This window comes from Brachypodium distachyon, chromosome 1, assembly GCF_000005505.3.
Source record: "Brachypodium distachyon strain Bd21 chromosome 1, Brachypodium_distachyon_v3.0, whole genome shotgun sequence".
NCBI classification, from domain to species: domain Eukaryota; kingdom Viridiplantae; phylum Streptophyta; class Magnoliopsida; order Poales; family Poaceae; genus Brachypodium; species Brachypodium distachyon.
In genome coordinates this window covers 1,625,898-1,642,181 of record NC_016131.3, presented here as the reverse complement: position 1 = coordinate 1,642,181, position 16,284 = coordinate 1,625,898, and the positions used below count along the sequence as shown (strand labels likewise).

Below are 16,284 nucleotides of genomic sequence, written 5' to 3'. Positions count from 1 at the left end.
ACTGTTTACTTGCTGTACGACCATCACATTCAGAATGCAGCTGTCAGCTCTAAGTTAACTACAAAGATTAATCAATGCAAGTTGGTTTCACCTCAGAAAAAAAATGCAAGTTGGTTTTCCGGCTGGTTCGCCGTGAATCTGAAAAAACACTCCACATCACAAAAGTCAGAATCTGTCTTTATTTATTTGATGTGTGGACATTTCTGTTCACTTAATTACTGCAGTTTTTTTGTAATTTTTACAGAGGGGATACAGCTGTATTGTAATTGCGTTGGAAAAATTGACGAAACCGACGTGGAGAAGATTCTTTACAACGACTGTGTGCGCCGGCCTAAAAAGGATTCTAGGGCGTAGAAAAAAATATCACGGAGTATTAGCAGTACTCCCTCCGTCCTGAAATAAGTGATTGCATTTAGAATACTTATTTTGCAGAAACTAGCATTCGATTAAACTTTTCATGATTGCTAACAACTGTTTTTGCATTTAGACAAAAATTAATGTGAATATTTTGGTAACAATATTGAATTCCTAGAAAGTTCGATGAAAATTTGGGACATTGACGCTAATACATAAATCCTTGGTATGGAACCAATCAAGCAAATTCTCGACATATATGTGCCTCTTCTGAATGGATAAAAAAGGTACATTCATGTGATATTTTACTCTTGAATTAAACGACCATCGAAAATTGATCCATACATGCGCTCCTTGTGCTGTCATTCTACGTTAATCATGTGAAGAGAAGATATATTATACTACCGCAGCAGTGAGCTGCAGGATAATCACTGTTGATAGGCTAACCTTATCAAGATACAAAAGAAAAATTAAGCAACACGCTGTCCTCGATCGACCGTTGACGCCGCAACGGTCGCTGAACCTGAACTCCTGGAGCATCTCGATCAGCAATTATTTATATGATTATAGAAAACAAAGAGTGCTCCACGAAGAATCTATCTACCTATCTATGTTTTGATTATTGCTTCCATAGCCGGCCCATAGGTACTCGAAGACTACTGCCAAGTTGGTACGTAAAATATGTAGAGAATTAATCGTCTACAAGCCATCTGGCTAGCTGTTGTTCGGGTAGATGCGTATAGGAGAGTAGCTAGCTTATGGCTCTGGATAAACGGAAACGTAAAAGCAATGGCTTTGAGTTCCATTCGTCGCATGTGTATTTGTTTATGATTATAATTATCATCAGAATACTTTTATTGTTACATCATACGAGATAAGAACGTACTATGAGTTTGGATATTTACCATTTCATGTACGGTGTATGTACAGACAAAACGAGGTGCTGACTTTTGAAGTTAGTAAACAACGGAGGTGCTGATTTTTGTACTCTCTCCAACCGGTATTACTTGTCTCAAATTTTTTCAAATATGGATTTATCTATGTGTAACAAGCGTCTACATACATATAATATTTCGACAAGTAATTCCGGCCGGAGGTAGAGGTGCAACATGGTGACCCTCAGGGTACTCTTTTACCCTCCTTAGTTCAAACAAATGAACTAGTTTTTTAAAAAGTTATATCATTTTAAAATTTTAGTTCATTTGGTTGAACTAAGGAGTGGCAATGGTATCCTCAGAGTTACAAACTTGCTTCTAAGAGTGGGCTTCTTTATGTTTCCGGCCAGTCCACATGAAGGTAAAATGGGCCAGTCTGCATGAAGCCCGGGGCACTACGGCTCATCACGCGTAACGGAGGCCCCAACTCATACGGACCGAAATCTGTACGTCAGTGGCCCGTCAATTATCCAGCGTTGCATCTTCCTCTAAGAAACACATTTTGGCCCACATTCCATCCGCACTCCACAGTCTGCACATTCGTCTCATCGCTCCGCTCCCGTAATAACAATGGAGTTATTTTGGTGGATTATTATGTATTTGTTGGCACTTATTTATTTCCTTTTGATGTTTTTTGTGTGTGTGCAGTAAGTCAGTGCCTCATCTTTGTTCTTTTTTTTTGCGCAATTCTTTTACCGTAAGTCAGTGCCTGATATATGTTCTTTTACAGCAAGTCCTTTTTCTTGCGCGATTCTTTCACAGTAAGTCAGTGCCTCATATATGTAATTAACCAGGCTTGTGAAGAAAAGTGATTTCGGTCGAGCGAGGTTGGCTGGAACAGTAATCAAACACGTGCTAGTGAAGTGACGGTTAAAATTGCCACGTGGTGAATAAAAAGGCCAGATGGGCGTAGTACTACTACCGGTACTGTAGTGATGATGATAACTCTGGGCAGGTCGAAGGGGCAAAATAACAAGGCAGCTAATTTTCCACGTTGGCCTTCAAAGGGGGTCATAAAGCAAGCAAGAAGAAACATTTCGGAGCAAGCGTGCTTGTGCCCATCACTTTCATATTCCTTTCCCACTGAAACTTGAATAAAAGAGAGAAAACCAATATAGTACCAGCACTACTATATCTAGCTTATGTTTCTTTTCTGGAGGATTCTTTACACGTCGCCGATTCGAAGCCGGGTTGGTCATCACTTTTTAAACACTGGAATTTTTAAGCCTTTTAAAAAGGTTACACTTGTTTTTTAAGAGTAAAATTCCCTTCATTTTTATCAAGCTTGGACGCCACGTAGGCGTGCTACTTTTGTTGATCCCTCAAAAAACAGGGCATTCGAAACCAGCTAAAAAAAAGGGTATCCCAAATCAGCTGAAAAAAGGGCATTCCAAATTGGATGCCCCAAAGGGCCAGGAGAAGAAGCGGTCAACCAGCCCGTGCGCATTGACACCTGCACATCCTACTCTTTTCTTCCCTCTCCTTCCGTGCAGCCGCCATGCCATGGAGCCCACGCAAATCTCCAGAAATATAATACGGAGTATATATAACCGGCTCCATTAGCTAAGCTCAAGGCACACTTACTAGTTCATCAGTACTGACAACAAAAAAGCAAAGCAAAGAGACGATCGATAATCATTCGAGCTTGTCGTCCTTTGGGGTCATGGAGGCGTGGGATGTCCGGAACGGCACTGGGCATGGCGGCGGCAATGGCAGAGGAGCTGAAGCAGAGGATGGTCGCTCGGCGTCGGCGTCGGCGGCGGCGCTGACGACGTACCTGGCGTTCCTAGAGCACAAGATCGGCCACCTCCGCGGGATCATCTGCTCCCCGGCGCCGTCGCTCCCGCAACAGCAGCAAGTCGTCTCCGCCGAGCTCGCTTGCATCATCTCCCAGCTCGCCTCCATCGCCAACGACCTCGCCACGGACGCCGGCACGCCTAGCTCCCCTGCATCATCTCCGTCCGCCGGAACACCGAACGCCCACGCCGTCGATGACGAGCAGCAGCAGGAGCCGGTGGGGTCGTCGTCATCGCCTCCGGCGTATGAAGTGATCGAGCTCGACAAGGAGGAGATCCTGGCGCCGCCGCACGCCCATTCCTGCAAGCTCTGCGGCAAAGGGTTCAAGCGCGACGCCAACCTCCGCATGCACATGCGCGCCCACGGCCACAGCTACAACCACAAGAAAGAAGTGAATGTCTCGCCGCCACCGGCACCGGAGACGAAGACGAAGAAGCGCCCGGCGCCGGCGGTGTGCTACTCGTGCCCGCAGGCCGGGTGCAAGCGGAACAGGGCGCACGCTTCCTTCGCGCCGCTCAAGACGGCCGTCTGCGTGAGGAACCACTACCGCCGCACCCACTGCGCCAAGACGCACGCCTGCCGCCGCTGCGGCGGCGTCAAGCGCTTCGCCGTGCTCGCCGACCTCCGCACCCACGAGAAGCACTGCGGCAGGGACCGCTGGGTCTGCTCCTGCACCGTCTCCTTCTCCCGCAGGGACAAGCTCCTCGCCCACGTCGCGCTCTTCCCCGCCGGCGCCGGCCACTCGCCCGCGCTCCCGCTGCTGCCTGACGAGACCGCCGCCGCCCAATGCAGCACTGGCAATAATGACACTGCCAATGGCGGCGGCGGCCGCGTGACCGGCTCCGGTGAGCTGCTGCCAGGCACAGGCACAGGTGGCGGCGACATGATGGACCAAAGCTTCTTGTCAGACATTGGCATGCTCGATGATTTTGGATGCTCTGATGTCAAAGGGAGCATAAGGGAAGACGATGGCCGCCGGAGAGGGTCCCTTTCTCCGGCGGGACTTGATTTCTGTGACTTCGATGGGTTCGATCTCTTTGGAACACATGCAATGAACTTTGATTTTTAGGATGGTCTGAAACTCTCTCAAGTTACACAACTCTCCACGTTGAGCCAAAAGAATTTGCTAGTGCTGCAATTTTCAGAGTAGATAAACATCATTATTTTGGTATTAGCTAACCAATAATTTTAATTTGCAAAGGATTAGATCGAAGTAACACAAGGACATAATCTCATGATTTCCTAGACTAACATCATTATTTTGGTATCAGCTAACCAATAAATTTAATTTCTGAAGGGATTAGATCCAAGTAACACAATGACAGAATCACACGAAAAGACGTCTTGTGTCAGTCTCCAAGGGACTTATAGCAACTGAAAACAGAAACTGGTACTGGATATATTTGTCGCAACTGGCAAACACTTTTACAGTGTGTTGGTTTATTAGATGTTCTTGACGATGTGTAAAAAAAAACTAACAGGTCAGCATGTTGGCAAGTGGGACCCACCACGTCACCGGCGACTCCACTTGTCAGACTGACCCATCAACGCAACTGATTGGTGCGTCCCGTGCCACGTCAGCATGGGCCCACCTGCCAGCTGTCATGTGTCCCTCGTCAACTGGTGGGACCCGCTCACGGCAGCTCCCCTTCAATACGTCATCCCGTTGCCTCCCCGTCCTGGTCTCACCGCATCCAGGCGGCATGGGAATGCAGATTAGATTGAAGTAATACAATGACAGAATCACAGGAAAAGACGTCTCATATAGTCTCCATAGCAACTAAAGACAGAAAATGACGCTGAAAAACTCAACATGCACTTCAAAGATAGTACGTTTGTCGCAAACCCTTTTGCAGTGTGTTGGTTTAGATGTTCTTAAAGATGTGCACAAAAAACTAACAGGTCGATCCATCTATACAAATCTGCTTCCTTTAGATTATGATGACAGGCTTCGAACAACCGATGCCAAAATAGACAGGTGGTTGGTAACATATCATCTCAACTTCTGCTCTGAACACTAAAACCTAACCCAACAGCGGGTGCACTGTGCCGCGCAGTCCCCTCTGCAATCCACATTGTAGCCCAAAACTTTCGGGTTCCGTAGAAGAACACTCCGGAGAGTTTTCCCGTTTATTCCCCAATCGTTGTCTAGCTTGCCGACATTCAGTTTCACCTCGCTGTCCAAATCACATCCAAGAACCTCTGGGAATTTCTTGAGCAACTTGTAAAGATCGGCATCCGAGAGACCAAGGCCCCGGATATAGTCCAACACTCCACTTACCAGCTCGACACTTGGAACCTCCTTCTTTCTCTCCTCGGTCCAGTATGGCGAATGGATCCATCCGAATGCCTTCTTCAGCATTTTTTCTGCATCTTCGGTGGAGAAACTTAATGAAGTGAGTATTTGCTTGCATTCTTCCCATGTTTTGCTGTCGCCGGCATCCACAACGGCAGCTTGGGCTGGGTCCGATGATAGTGCCCGCCATTTTTTATGGATTGTACTTGGACCTTGAGTTGTTCCACATTGAATGTCTGGCTGGATATTTAATCTTCTTCCATGTTTCTTCTTAGCAAAATTCACATTCGACGGAGTCAAGAGATTACACTGGAGGAATAAAACACGAACAACTCAGAAGTCATCGATATGAATTATGTCAACCCATAGCGAAATAGAAATTGAAATAATTATGACCAAGTTAATTATTTGAACAAAACAGATTTTAAAACATAACCGAAATGTAGACAACTAGGCATCATGATTTTTTCCGCCAACAATTACTGCAAAATTCCAGGTGCAATAAACACGATATGTGGTTCTTTGCTGAAAAGCATTAGCTATTCTGAAAACAGTGATTCTGGAGTGTTAACTTGAAAATATCAGAGGAAAGAATCATCAATGTGAATTTTGACTTTAATATAAATGCTGTCTGGGACATCAACCAAGTTTGCCTAGACAAATCGGTAAACACAGAAGTACTTAAGTCTATAATTTAATCTAAATTTTTATGCTCCAATGTATTTTTTAAAAAGCGCCCACAGAAAGCAGCCGGATTGCAGTCAGAAATAACGGAACAGGCTACAGAAAGTCTGAATGTAAACAAGAGAAGGAACTAAACTAAAGCTACAGGTTCCAGGTAGTTTACTGGTGTCTGGTGACCAAAAGGTTCCACTCCAGTTATGCTCCAAAACTATTCAATAAATTAAGATGTTATATACTTAGCTAAATCTAGCTAAAGGTATAACACCTGGCTCTGACTTACTGAAAGTGATACATCAAGATGCTGTGCAATTCGCGTAGTAGATTTAGCAGTCAGAGGCAGAGAGCATATATATTCTGCTCTGCTTTAACACGATACAAGCAACATAGCCACAAATTTCTATCTCTGCGACTGAAAGAGTACAACACTAGCTCAGTTTCTCAAAAGCAAAAAAAAAGGCACTAGCTCATCAGAGTACAGTTTAAGTTCAGAAATTGATACTATGATTTGTCGTTGAGGCAGGAAATGCCACGGAGAAACCCGGGCCATCTCAAACGAAGAGTCAACAGGAGCAGTATCTTACAGTTACAGATGGGAAGAAGCCCGACGCAGCAGCAGATTCAGTAGCCGTCAGAGACGGCAGCGCCGCCAACATCCTGGATAGCAAACAAATGGTGGCCATGGTCAGGCATCATCCCACGGGGGGAGGTGGGGAGGAGCAATTGAACAGCCGCACAGCAAAACGCGGGAGGGGGAGAGGAAGGGAGGACTGGAGAGTAGTGGCAGTAGTACGCACGGATAGGGCAGGAGGAGACGCCGACCGTGGATACCCCAAATCCGCCGGACGCTTCTCGCCGCTCTGCTCGCTGGCTCTCGAGCTCTGCTGTCGCGGCGAAGGTGAGAGACAGAGAGGGGAAGGAAGAGGCGGCGTCAGAAATGGAACAGCAAGTGCCCCTTCCGAGCCGCTTGCGGCCACTAGTTTTGTTTACTCCTCTTCTTGGCCTAGTCCCAGCTCCCAACAGCAGCCACCTGAAAAGGCTGAAACAAATTGGAAAATTCCTGTTACGATTCACAATTTTAGATTTTTTTTTCCGCTTGCAGTTCACAATTTAGATGGTATAAAGAGGGAAGGGACGAACAACATGCTGAAGGAATTTCCCAGCCTGAAACTTGTAGATGTCGAGTGTTATGATACAGTCGATGTTCCCAATTACCTGAGGCCGGTGGAAATCAAGTACAAAGATAGAGATGAGGATGGCCTCACTACGGTCTTACAGGAAATGTCCATCAAGTATAAAGACCAGGGGACTCCGCAGCGTGAGATTGTTTTGTTAAGAGTTAGAATGAAGCTACCCAAGGCTACGGTTCAAGTCACCAAGATTGAAAGCAATTAGCCACCCTATTAGTTTTATAAGTACTTGTGCATTTTTTTGTTCTAGTGTCATAGGTGCATGTTTCATAGTTTTTAGACTAAATTGGTGACTGGTTTCATCTTCAGAACTTATGAATGAGAATATCTGTGTTCCACGGTTCTCTCACCCAGTCTTCCACATCTTTGTCTTGCTGAAATCTGCAGCGCAGCTGATGATATTGTGAAGCGAGCTGACAGCGATAACGTATTTACCTCTTTTATTTTTATTCAACATAATGTTGTTTTTACCCCGTAGCAACTAGCAAAGCACGGGTATTAGCCAACTTTTGTGTGTACTAGCCATTTTGAATTTTGATTCAAAATCTCCGAATTGGAAAACAACCTAGAATTTCCTGCCTGAGAATACCAATCCAGAAGAAGGAAAGGGTAACTGGTGATGGAACCTACAGATGATATCCCTATCCAACATCGTCAAGGTGGCACGCACACACAAAATAGAACTTCATCATACTTTTTAAACCAAAACTGATAATGTGCCAAGGTACAAAGTGCTTGTCCATCATATAAACCAAATAAGGCGCTCCAACTTCCATTGACACATGTGGACTAAAAACGGAGACATGCCTAATCTGCAGCCACCATCCATCAACCTGGCAAACATTCCCGCACAAATCAAACCTCAAAGCACCGACATAGGAGTACATCCAGCTATGAACTACTGCACAGCGATTCAATGGCCACCATGGCGGTAGAGAAGCAACGACCGGTAAACAGCGGCAAGGTGGAGGAACACGATCACCAGGATGAGGAAGTCGTCGAAGAATCCGAATAACCCCAGCACGCCTGCAGATCCAATACCATACAAGAGAACGTTGATTGATGCCACAAATGTCACTGGGGGTTAGAAGGGGAATTAATTAGGTACAGCATGCTTACTTTCAGGAAGAATGTCGACCGGGCTCAGGACATAAACTGCACTCAGGGCCACCTACAAGTTTGAATCAGCAAGCGCATCAAGTTCATATTTATGTACAGTCTCATGCCTCACATCCATTGCATGGGCCACCGGGGGATGGTACGAGAATGAATGAAGTAACAAACAGTACAACCTGTTTATGTCCCCAATCTCAGTAATTCTGGAATGATCATATTATGATACCAAACACAATTTAATCGATAAAACATACCATCAGAATCATCCTCGCCCTGAAAACAAGTGGGAGGGTCCTCTGAGGATCCATTAGTTCTCTGAACAGTCTTCGCATGAAAAATGGCAGGTCTTGCAACCTCTGAAAAAGATAGGGACTCAAATCAAGAACTAGCACTTACCATAATTAATACAGTAAATACCTACAATTTGTCTTTGGATATGAAAATACAGTCAATTCATTGAAGGAAGCCAATATCTATTACTTAGCTGTATCCACAACTATGATTACTCGAAACAAAAATTACAATCATGACAACACTAAAGCTCAAAAACCTATATCTAAGAAATTTGCAATGTTCCAGTCTGGTGCATAACTGACAGTGCAGACCATTCTCTTTTCCTATAACATTTATGTGGGAATTTCTAGCCTCTAAGAGCAAATGCAGAAGCTTCGATTAATGTCATTTTAATTATAATATATACACAGCTGTTACCTGGACCTGAATAAGGATAGCTCTTAATAAACATAATAGTCAGGTGTGGTCTGAACAAAATGAGGGACTACAGTAAAACCATGTTAATAATGCCATGCATTAGTTCGCTCAGAATGATACAAAGAAGAACTAGCATTACTTACCATTTTACCAAGATCAGTGGGACAACATAAAGGCATCAAATTGCTGTGTATTATGAAACCTATCCCAATAAAGTTTATGTTGAAACTGTAGTATGACATGCTACTAACTCAATGGTGGAGAAGCCCCACACGCTAAATGTAAGTATTTGAAATATGCGTGTACTGCAGTAGGACTTGTTGGGTAGATGGTTTAGGATTTACACACTAAGCACACATCGCATATGTGACCACCAGTAGACCATACTACTAATACTAGTACAAAACAATGTGGCACTAAGACTTGCTAATCAAGGAACGATGAGACAAGCACGAAACCGTGACACAATAACACTTAAACAACTGAAGTGCTATCAAGTATTCTTGGCCAAGCAAATGCCCACTGTGATATTTATATCAGGATTTTCCCTCAAAAAAATATTTATATCAGGAAAACAGTTATTGATTTTTCTGCAATGTGTGAAAAATCGAAAGCATTTGTCCAAATCCCCTGCATAGATTTATATCAAAAAGAGATAAAGTCAGCTTTCGTGAACAATGTATAAACCTGAGTCAGGCTGCGTGGTGCTCCACCGAATATGTGGTTGTAGTGCTGAATCTCTCCCAAAACTCGTTGAAGTTGTGGGTCATCATTCTGGTCCTCCGTTATATTAGCAGGTACCAGCAGATTTATAAGGCGGCGGCATATGGGACACTTGCAAGGCTGTACAGCAGCTCCATGATTCCAGACACGGATGATGCATTCCCCTGCAAAAAAGTTTGAAGTGCTAACTAATACCTTCAGTAACAGAAGACAGTACCCAGAGATAGTAAAGCTGGATAGATAGCGTATGATTCCAGAAACAGGTACTACTAGATACTACCATAGAGGGGAAACTGGAAGAAAAACAATCTGCGCGCCGTGCAGCGAAGATCTCCTTTATAATAACCTAGATAATAACAACATGGTGCTATATCTATCACATTGGTACCATTGAACAAGGCAACAAAAAATTGCTCAAGCCAGATCAATAAAGTTAACACACAGTATTTCGTTAAAATGACAACTGGCACCCTTCTTCAACTACAGGTTAGGGGCATTTGCTTGCCTGGAAGCAAAGCACCACCTATAAACCCTCATTCTCCATCGACCGGCGCAAGCACACATCCAACGCAAACTCTAGGACAGTAAATAACCAATTTCGGTAGGGAGCATAGCATCCGTTTCTCAACTCATGCTTGCTTCGAGCAATCGAACGAACCTACAGATTCACTGGCGATTCTAGCTAACAGAAAATAGGGATCCCTAGAAAGTCCACCCTTCTTCTCTACCCGGCACCCGAGCAGAATCAACCCACACAGGGAAACAAACAACTCCGCGTCAATCGGCCGGATGTCCACTCAGAGAGAGCCCGCTAATTGGATGGATCGGGAAATGTTCCGGAGGAGGGATATTGGGGGGAAGGAGGAGGAGGGACAGACCGCAGAACCAATGGGAGCAGTTGGCCTGGCAGGGGATCCGGAAGCGGTCGTGGCACACCGAGCAGACGTCGTCCTCCGGCGGCACCGGCGACGCCGACGAGGAGGCGGAGGAGGCGGAGGCGCTCATCCCCCCTTCCTTCCCTCTTGCACACGTCACCAAATTTTTTCTTTTCCCCTCGACCTCGAGGAGCCTTCTTCCGTTCCTTCCCGGTGAAGCCGTCGTCGGCAGCCGGTTGCTTTGTCAATTCTCCGTCCACGCCACGCGGTCCGTCCGTGTTCCCCATTTCGAGACCCCAAACAGGCAAACACAAAGCAAAAGCCTAACGGGCCACGGGCCCGATTTGAGGCTGCTCTCCGTTTATGGGCCGTTTGGAAGAACCGTTAATTCAGGCCCAGAAAGTTTTTTTACTGTAGAATATTCTGGCCCAGAGATTAGACGGGATATTCGTGGAAGCGAGAGAGCGAGCCTGAGCCTAAATCACTTTTTTTTAGAGGGCCTAAATCACATTATACTGGACTGCTTCGCAGCCTGCTAACTGGGCCACTGGAACATATAGCCTGTAAAATCTTCTACGAAAAACTAAAACAAAGAGAGGAGAAACCTGTATCTACTAGAAAGCACGCATATAACTAATTTCCATTATAAGAAAAAGGAGCACATGACACTGATTCCACTAGAAGAAAATATAACTTGCATGACTAATAGACACATTGTCTTGGGTATAGAACTTCAAGATAGCAAAGAGGCTAATATTTCCACTGCAAGCTAACTACTGAACAAGAATACACAGGTGAAAATAAATCCAATCAACATTCCCACAAACACCAGGGAATCTAATTTTATTCGGTAGTAATGTAGTAGTATTACTTTCTTGTTACATCATATCCACTCCACGACGTTTCTCGGCGAAAACATCACTAGCTTAGAATACTTGATGCTAGCCAAACTACAGAAGCACACGAGTTTAGAACTACAGATATCAGCACAGCACTACAGTAACAGCCAACAGCCAGGAAGGCCTGCTGTTTATGAAAACAGAGGTGATTTCTTGTCACCCATTGCATAAGAGATTATGTTCTTCTTAAGTGGCGATATGTACTGGGCACTATGGAATGCAGCGGCTCTAAGGATGTTGAGAGGCCCAAAATCAACAGAGTACATCTTCTGGAAGCCATCTAGAACTGCTGCCATCGCAACATTGGCAGCCTTCCGGTCATTCTCGTACCGGTTTAGCAAAGATAGCTGACAAAAGGGAGAAAATTGGGTTAGCTTGCCGATAATAAACATTGGTGTTGTTTACACTTGAGTAACTAAAACATGCAAGATGATCAACAATGCACCCATCAGGCAGGAGCCAGAAAAGAAAAATGATCAAGGTGCAGAACGACCCGCTCTACATCTTTTATTTGCACTTAATTAGTTCTGTAATCATAGTAATAGTTGCTCACAGAAGCTAAAGATTTGTTACCTGAATGAACAAATATAACCAAAACAAAACAATATTATGTACTTGCAGTTGATTCAAAAACAATATTGTACTTACATCCCCAATATCAGCACCCACAGAAACTCCTTCAGAAATAACTTTTGCTAAGGCAGCTGCATCTCCAAAACCCAAATTGACACCTTGGCCAGCTAGGGGGTGGACTGTATGAGCAGCATCACCAACTAGTGCTAGCCCTTTTGAAACATAATCATGGGAGTGCATCAGTGAAAGTGGAAAAGCCATTCTCTCAGAGATCAACCCAATTGCTTTAGGTGGTACTTGAAAGCTTTCTTTGGTAGATGCTGCAGTATCTCCAATGCCAGAAAATAGCTTTTCCATGTAATAGTCAAGACTACTGGAGTTGGGATGCGGACCATAACCAAAATCCAATGCATGGTTCACTGACTTCACAAAATCTTCAGGGCTCATAGACTTATGGCGTGATGCCTCCTCTGGGCTCATTGTCCATACTATATTGCTGAAGTTGTCACCTACTGGGAGTAGGGCAATTGGACCAGAAGGGAGAAACCTCTGCCAAGCACAGTCATTCGCTGCAATATGCTCCACTGTACATATAATCGCACTCTGAGGATAACTCCAACCACTTGTTTTTATGCCTGCAATCTGCCTTACATTGGACTTGGAACCATCAGCTCCTACCTGTGACCATAAGTTTACACAGGAATTGAATGCAACGAAGAAATACAGAATGTAAAATTAATGGAGAAGCGCATATAGGAAATTACCACCAACTTTGAATATAAAGTCTGTCCATCACTGAGGTCAAGTTTAACCAAACTACTACGATGTAATTCCCCAGAAGTATGACCAATGGAAACTGCCTCTGTTGATGGTGGCTTCAGTCCTGCTACTCTTACTTGTCTATTCTTTGATGGGAAAGCAAGAGACACCAGTCGAGCAGGGTAGATCATATTTTCAATATCTTCCTTTTGCTCCTGATAAGGCAAACATCTTAAGTATCAAATTGAGGCGACTATAGTACTCCTTGTAAGACTATTAACATCACATAAAAAAAGTAAACTCTGCTCTTCATGACCAACCGTTCTAACATGAACGTGTTGTTGGTAACTAGGTATCGTGTACAGCTAATAAAATCTAATGTGTGGGCATTAGCTGGCATAAAAACAAATCTATCTGTTTGTTATGATAAAGACTTCTTATATGGAGTATAAGATACTTGCTCCCTCGAATGTGGACTGTAAGTTACTCTATTCAGCAAATTTATAAACTAGGAAACAGAACATTTGTATGGAGTGAGATGGTATAGACGAGTTCAAACATCAGATTAAGCATCTAGATGTGAATCAAATCAAGCGAAATTTAGACAAAAAGACAAACCTGTAAACGTAACAAAAGTGAGTTGCAAAGCACTTTGTTCTCCACCACACATCTAAACAAAGCAAATGATTATGATTGAACCAGTGACAAAATTGTGATCAGAAAATTATAGCAACTTCTGTTAAAGTATACCCGAGATATTGTTTGCCCACATCTCTTGCATTGTATCTTGTGTATCCTAGTCCAGTGTAATCCCATACCTGCCAATCATAATGCATCCAGATCGCAATTAATGCTTACACTGAATAGCCCATTATCTAAAGGAAGAAACATTTGCTATTGTTGTGTGCAAGCGTGACAAATAACAAGGAATAAACTATTGCTCTTATCGTGGCAAGTGTTACAAATAAGAAATTATTGCTCTTGTTGTGTGCAAGTGTGACAAATAAGAGGGAAGAAACCGTTGCTCTTGTTGGTTGCAAGTGCAACAAACAAGAGAGAACAAGACCAAAGGTAAAAGGACCTAAGCACTGATGCATGTAGATAATACGGTTGGAGAGTTGCCATATAATGGATCACAAAATAATAGCCTAATTTGCATAAAATATAATGTGTGATATGTAAAATCCAAGCATAGCTAAGCTTCAAGTGATATATTTTATATTTTTATCTAAAAAATTCAAATGAAAGAGCTAGATAAAACAGATGCAAAATAGCTTTGAAAGCGTGAAGTATATGCCGTGTGTTCCCTTTGTATTGCAATTGATTCAATAGTTAATTCAACTTGGTTCATTAAGATAAATGCATGAATGAAGAAACCTACAACAAGAAGCACCAGCCACTTGTTCAGGATCTCATCAACAACAAGCATAGAAAAGGTAATCACCATATGTATGAAACAAATTGTGCATCATTACCTGCATTTTATCAAAGAAATCATGCCTTTGCTGTAGAATATGCTCCCATGCACCAATATCTGCCATACAACATAATGCATGTATGAAAAATGTTAAATAAAACAGTATCCTGGCTGTAGCTATGAACACATAATAAGGAATGTTCATGGTGTCAAAATTATCAGACTACATGCTGCAAGTGTTCTATTTTTTACTCCAACAAACAGTGCAGAAAATTTAATCGAATTTGCAAAAATATGCAACTGGTGGCAAAAAAGGAAAGATGAGCATGTATAGATCAACAGTGGCAATAGCATCTGTGCTTGTGCTTACTAGACAAGAAGTTCCAGGTTCTCAACAAGGCACGCAGCTCAGCTGAATATTGCATGATGATCAGCATTGTGTGCCGATGACTTAGCTAATATTGGAAAGCATAAGGTTCTGAGTGAAGCGCTTTAAGGTTATAAAAGCAATCTAGAGTAGGTATAAATAGCTCGTGAGACAAACTTAAAAGGTGGCAGCATGCCTATTTAAATTCTAAAAAGCTGTCAAAACCAACAAAAGGGATTGACCTTTCTGAATTATCAACAATATACAGTAAGAAACATCTAGTTCAAATTCTGATTTGATATACGAAATATCATATCCATTTTAGATTTAGAATCATACCTCTGAAGAAGGAAATGGTTGCAGGAGTAACAGTACTGACCCTTGAGTCAGGTATACCATCTTTCTTTAGATAATTTCTTGACTTGAGTGCAGGATTGCTATCGATGACAGCAACTCGCAGATGTTTGGTCAATGGCATATTGGCTGCAAGCAGGATATATAAGCATATGAGGTACTTAAGCTTATATGTAGAATTCGGTGCTTATAATCTGATGAAACAATCATAGGATCATCAAATATCATAAGGTGAGTTTACGTACATCCATCAAACTAAAATGCGCTACAGATAACACTAGTAACACTTCACATCACATTGCGCTAGTGAAGGGCAGGGAGGATCCCTGAGAACTTTGTTCCAATGTTGTCAAGTTTACTTCTATAACTAATGTCCTTATAACGCTCGATCCTTAGCCTAGAAATTAAAATGAAGCTGAGCTCATGAACAATTAAAACGAAGGGAACAGAAGCACACGAAGGCAGCAATACCTACACAGTGCACAAGCAACAGCCAAGCCCACCATGCCTCCACCAACAATTGCAACGTCGAGCTCATCATCTCTGGCTTTCACGCCACCAGACTTTTCTTCGCGAACCTACACGTTCAGCAAACCTCGATCAATCTCACAGTTTTCGGCAGTGCTCTCAAGGAGCCATTTCTCTAAACCCTACGGGGGCCGCAGCACTGGCGATAGGCGGGGAGAAACAGATACCTGCGTCTCGGTCGCGCCCGCCGGATGGCCGGAGAAGGTCCTCGCGAGCGCTGTGCGGTTCGCCGCCGCGAAGCATCTGGTTTGGAGAGAGGGGACACGGAAGGGGTGAGCCCGGGTGGAGCAGAACCAAATCGTACCGGAGCGAAAAGAGTGGGAGGGGGAGGAGGGTGAAGGAGAAGGCACGCGCACCTTGTTCTGCGTAGCAGGGAGTGGAGCGCGGAGGCGCGCGCCGGCGGAGGCATCGTCGGCGACGAGGGAGAAGGCGCCCTGCCTACCTCCTTGGAGTCCTTGTCCTACTAGGCACAGAGGGTTCGGGTCCGAAGTCCCTAGGCGCCTGGGCGGTGGTTTCCTGGGCCACGTGCTCCAGAAGGCCCAGAAGGCCAACTGTGAAAGTGAGATTTTTTTTCCTTTTTCTTAACTATTTTTTCTTCATTATGCTAAAAAAAACTATTTTTTCTTCACTAAGTTTTGAAGATAATGGAACATTTTCCCATGAATGAAAAAAAAATCGTAAGCATGGAGGACATATTTTCTTTCATAAA

General features: G+C 43.8%; 4 protein-coding genes across 6 annotated transcripts; 1 reads left to right on the top strand and 3 right to left on the bottom strand.

Annotated features, from left to right (window-relative positions):
• Positions 1 to 2,868: 2,868 nt before the first annotated feature.
• Positions 2,869 to 4,216, top strand: LOC100843911 (zinc finger protein STAR3). Its single transcript, XM_003559133.3, has one exon. It carries the CDS (start codon positions 2,953 to 2,955, stop codon positions 4,153 to 4,155), a length of 1,203 nt encoding a protein of 400 aa, XP_003559181.1. The 5' UTR covers positions 2,869 to 2,952; the 3' UTR covers positions 4,156 to 4,216.
• A 664-nt stretch (positions 4,217 to 4,880) lies between these two features.
• LOC100828669 lies at positions 4,881 to 7,042 on the bottom strand. The gene is made up of 3 exons (XM_003562737.4): positions 6,861 to 7,042; positions 6,648 to 6,720; positions 4,881 to 5,691 (listed from the first exon to the last, which is right to left on the bottom strand). The coding sequence occupies exons 2-3, from the start codon at positions 6,717 to 6,719 to the stop codon at positions 5,104 to 5,106; spliced, it is 660 nt and encodes a 219-aa protein (XP_003562785.1). The 5' UTR covers position 6,720; positions 6,861 to 7,042; the 3' UTR covers positions 4,881 to 5,103.
• An 886-nt stretch (positions 7,043 to 7,928) lies between these two features.
• LOC100826204 (E3 ubiquitin-protein ligase RNF170) lies at positions 7,929 to 10,949 on the bottom strand. Of its 2 annotated transcripts, XM_003562729.4 has the most exons (5): positions 10,682 to 10,915; positions 9,768 to 9,967; positions 8,624 to 8,725; positions 8,373 to 8,424; positions 7,929 to 8,279 (listed from the first exon to the last, which is right to left on the bottom strand). In XM_003562729.4, the coding sequence occupies exons 1-5, from the start codon at positions 10,806 to 10,808 to the stop codon at positions 8,167 to 8,169; spliced, it is 594 nt and encodes a 197-aa protein (XP_003562777.1). In that variant the 5' UTR covers positions 10,809 to 10,915; the 3' UTR covers positions 7,929 to 8,166. The 2 variants fall into 2 exon arrangements, with proteins under 2 accessions (XP_003562777.1, XP_010237323.1); XM_010239021.3 differs by lacking the exon at positions 7,929 to 8,279 and having other exon boundaries at positions 8,403 to 8,545; positions 10,682 to 10,949.
• A 524-nt stretch (positions 10,950 to 11,473) lies between these two features.
• On the bottom strand, positions 11,474 to 16,084 carry LOC100823739 (ubiquinone biosynthesis monooxygenase COQ6, mitochondrial). 2 transcript variants are annotated; one of them, XM_003562721.4, is made up of 10 exons: positions 15,932 to 16,084; positions 15,743 to 15,818; positions 15,523 to 15,625; positions 15,033 to 15,176; positions 14,385 to 14,443; positions 13,660 to 13,727; positions 13,528 to 13,579; positions 12,915 to 13,124; positions 12,226 to 12,828; positions 11,474 to 11,924 (listed from the first exon to the last, which is right to left on the bottom strand). In XM_003562721.4, the coding sequence occupies exons 1-10, from the start codon at positions 15,982 to 15,984 to the stop codon at positions 11,709 to 11,711; spliced, it is 1,584 nt and encodes a 527-aa protein (XP_003562769.1). In that variant the 5' UTR covers positions 15,985 to 16,084; the 3' UTR covers positions 11,474 to 11,708. The 2 variants fall into 2 exon arrangements, with proteins under 2 accessions (XP_003562769.1, XP_010237241.1); XM_010238939.3 differs by having other exon boundaries at positions 15,519 to 15,625; positions 15,932 to 15,998.
• Between the last annotated feature and the right edge of the window lie 200 nt (positions 16,085 to 16,284).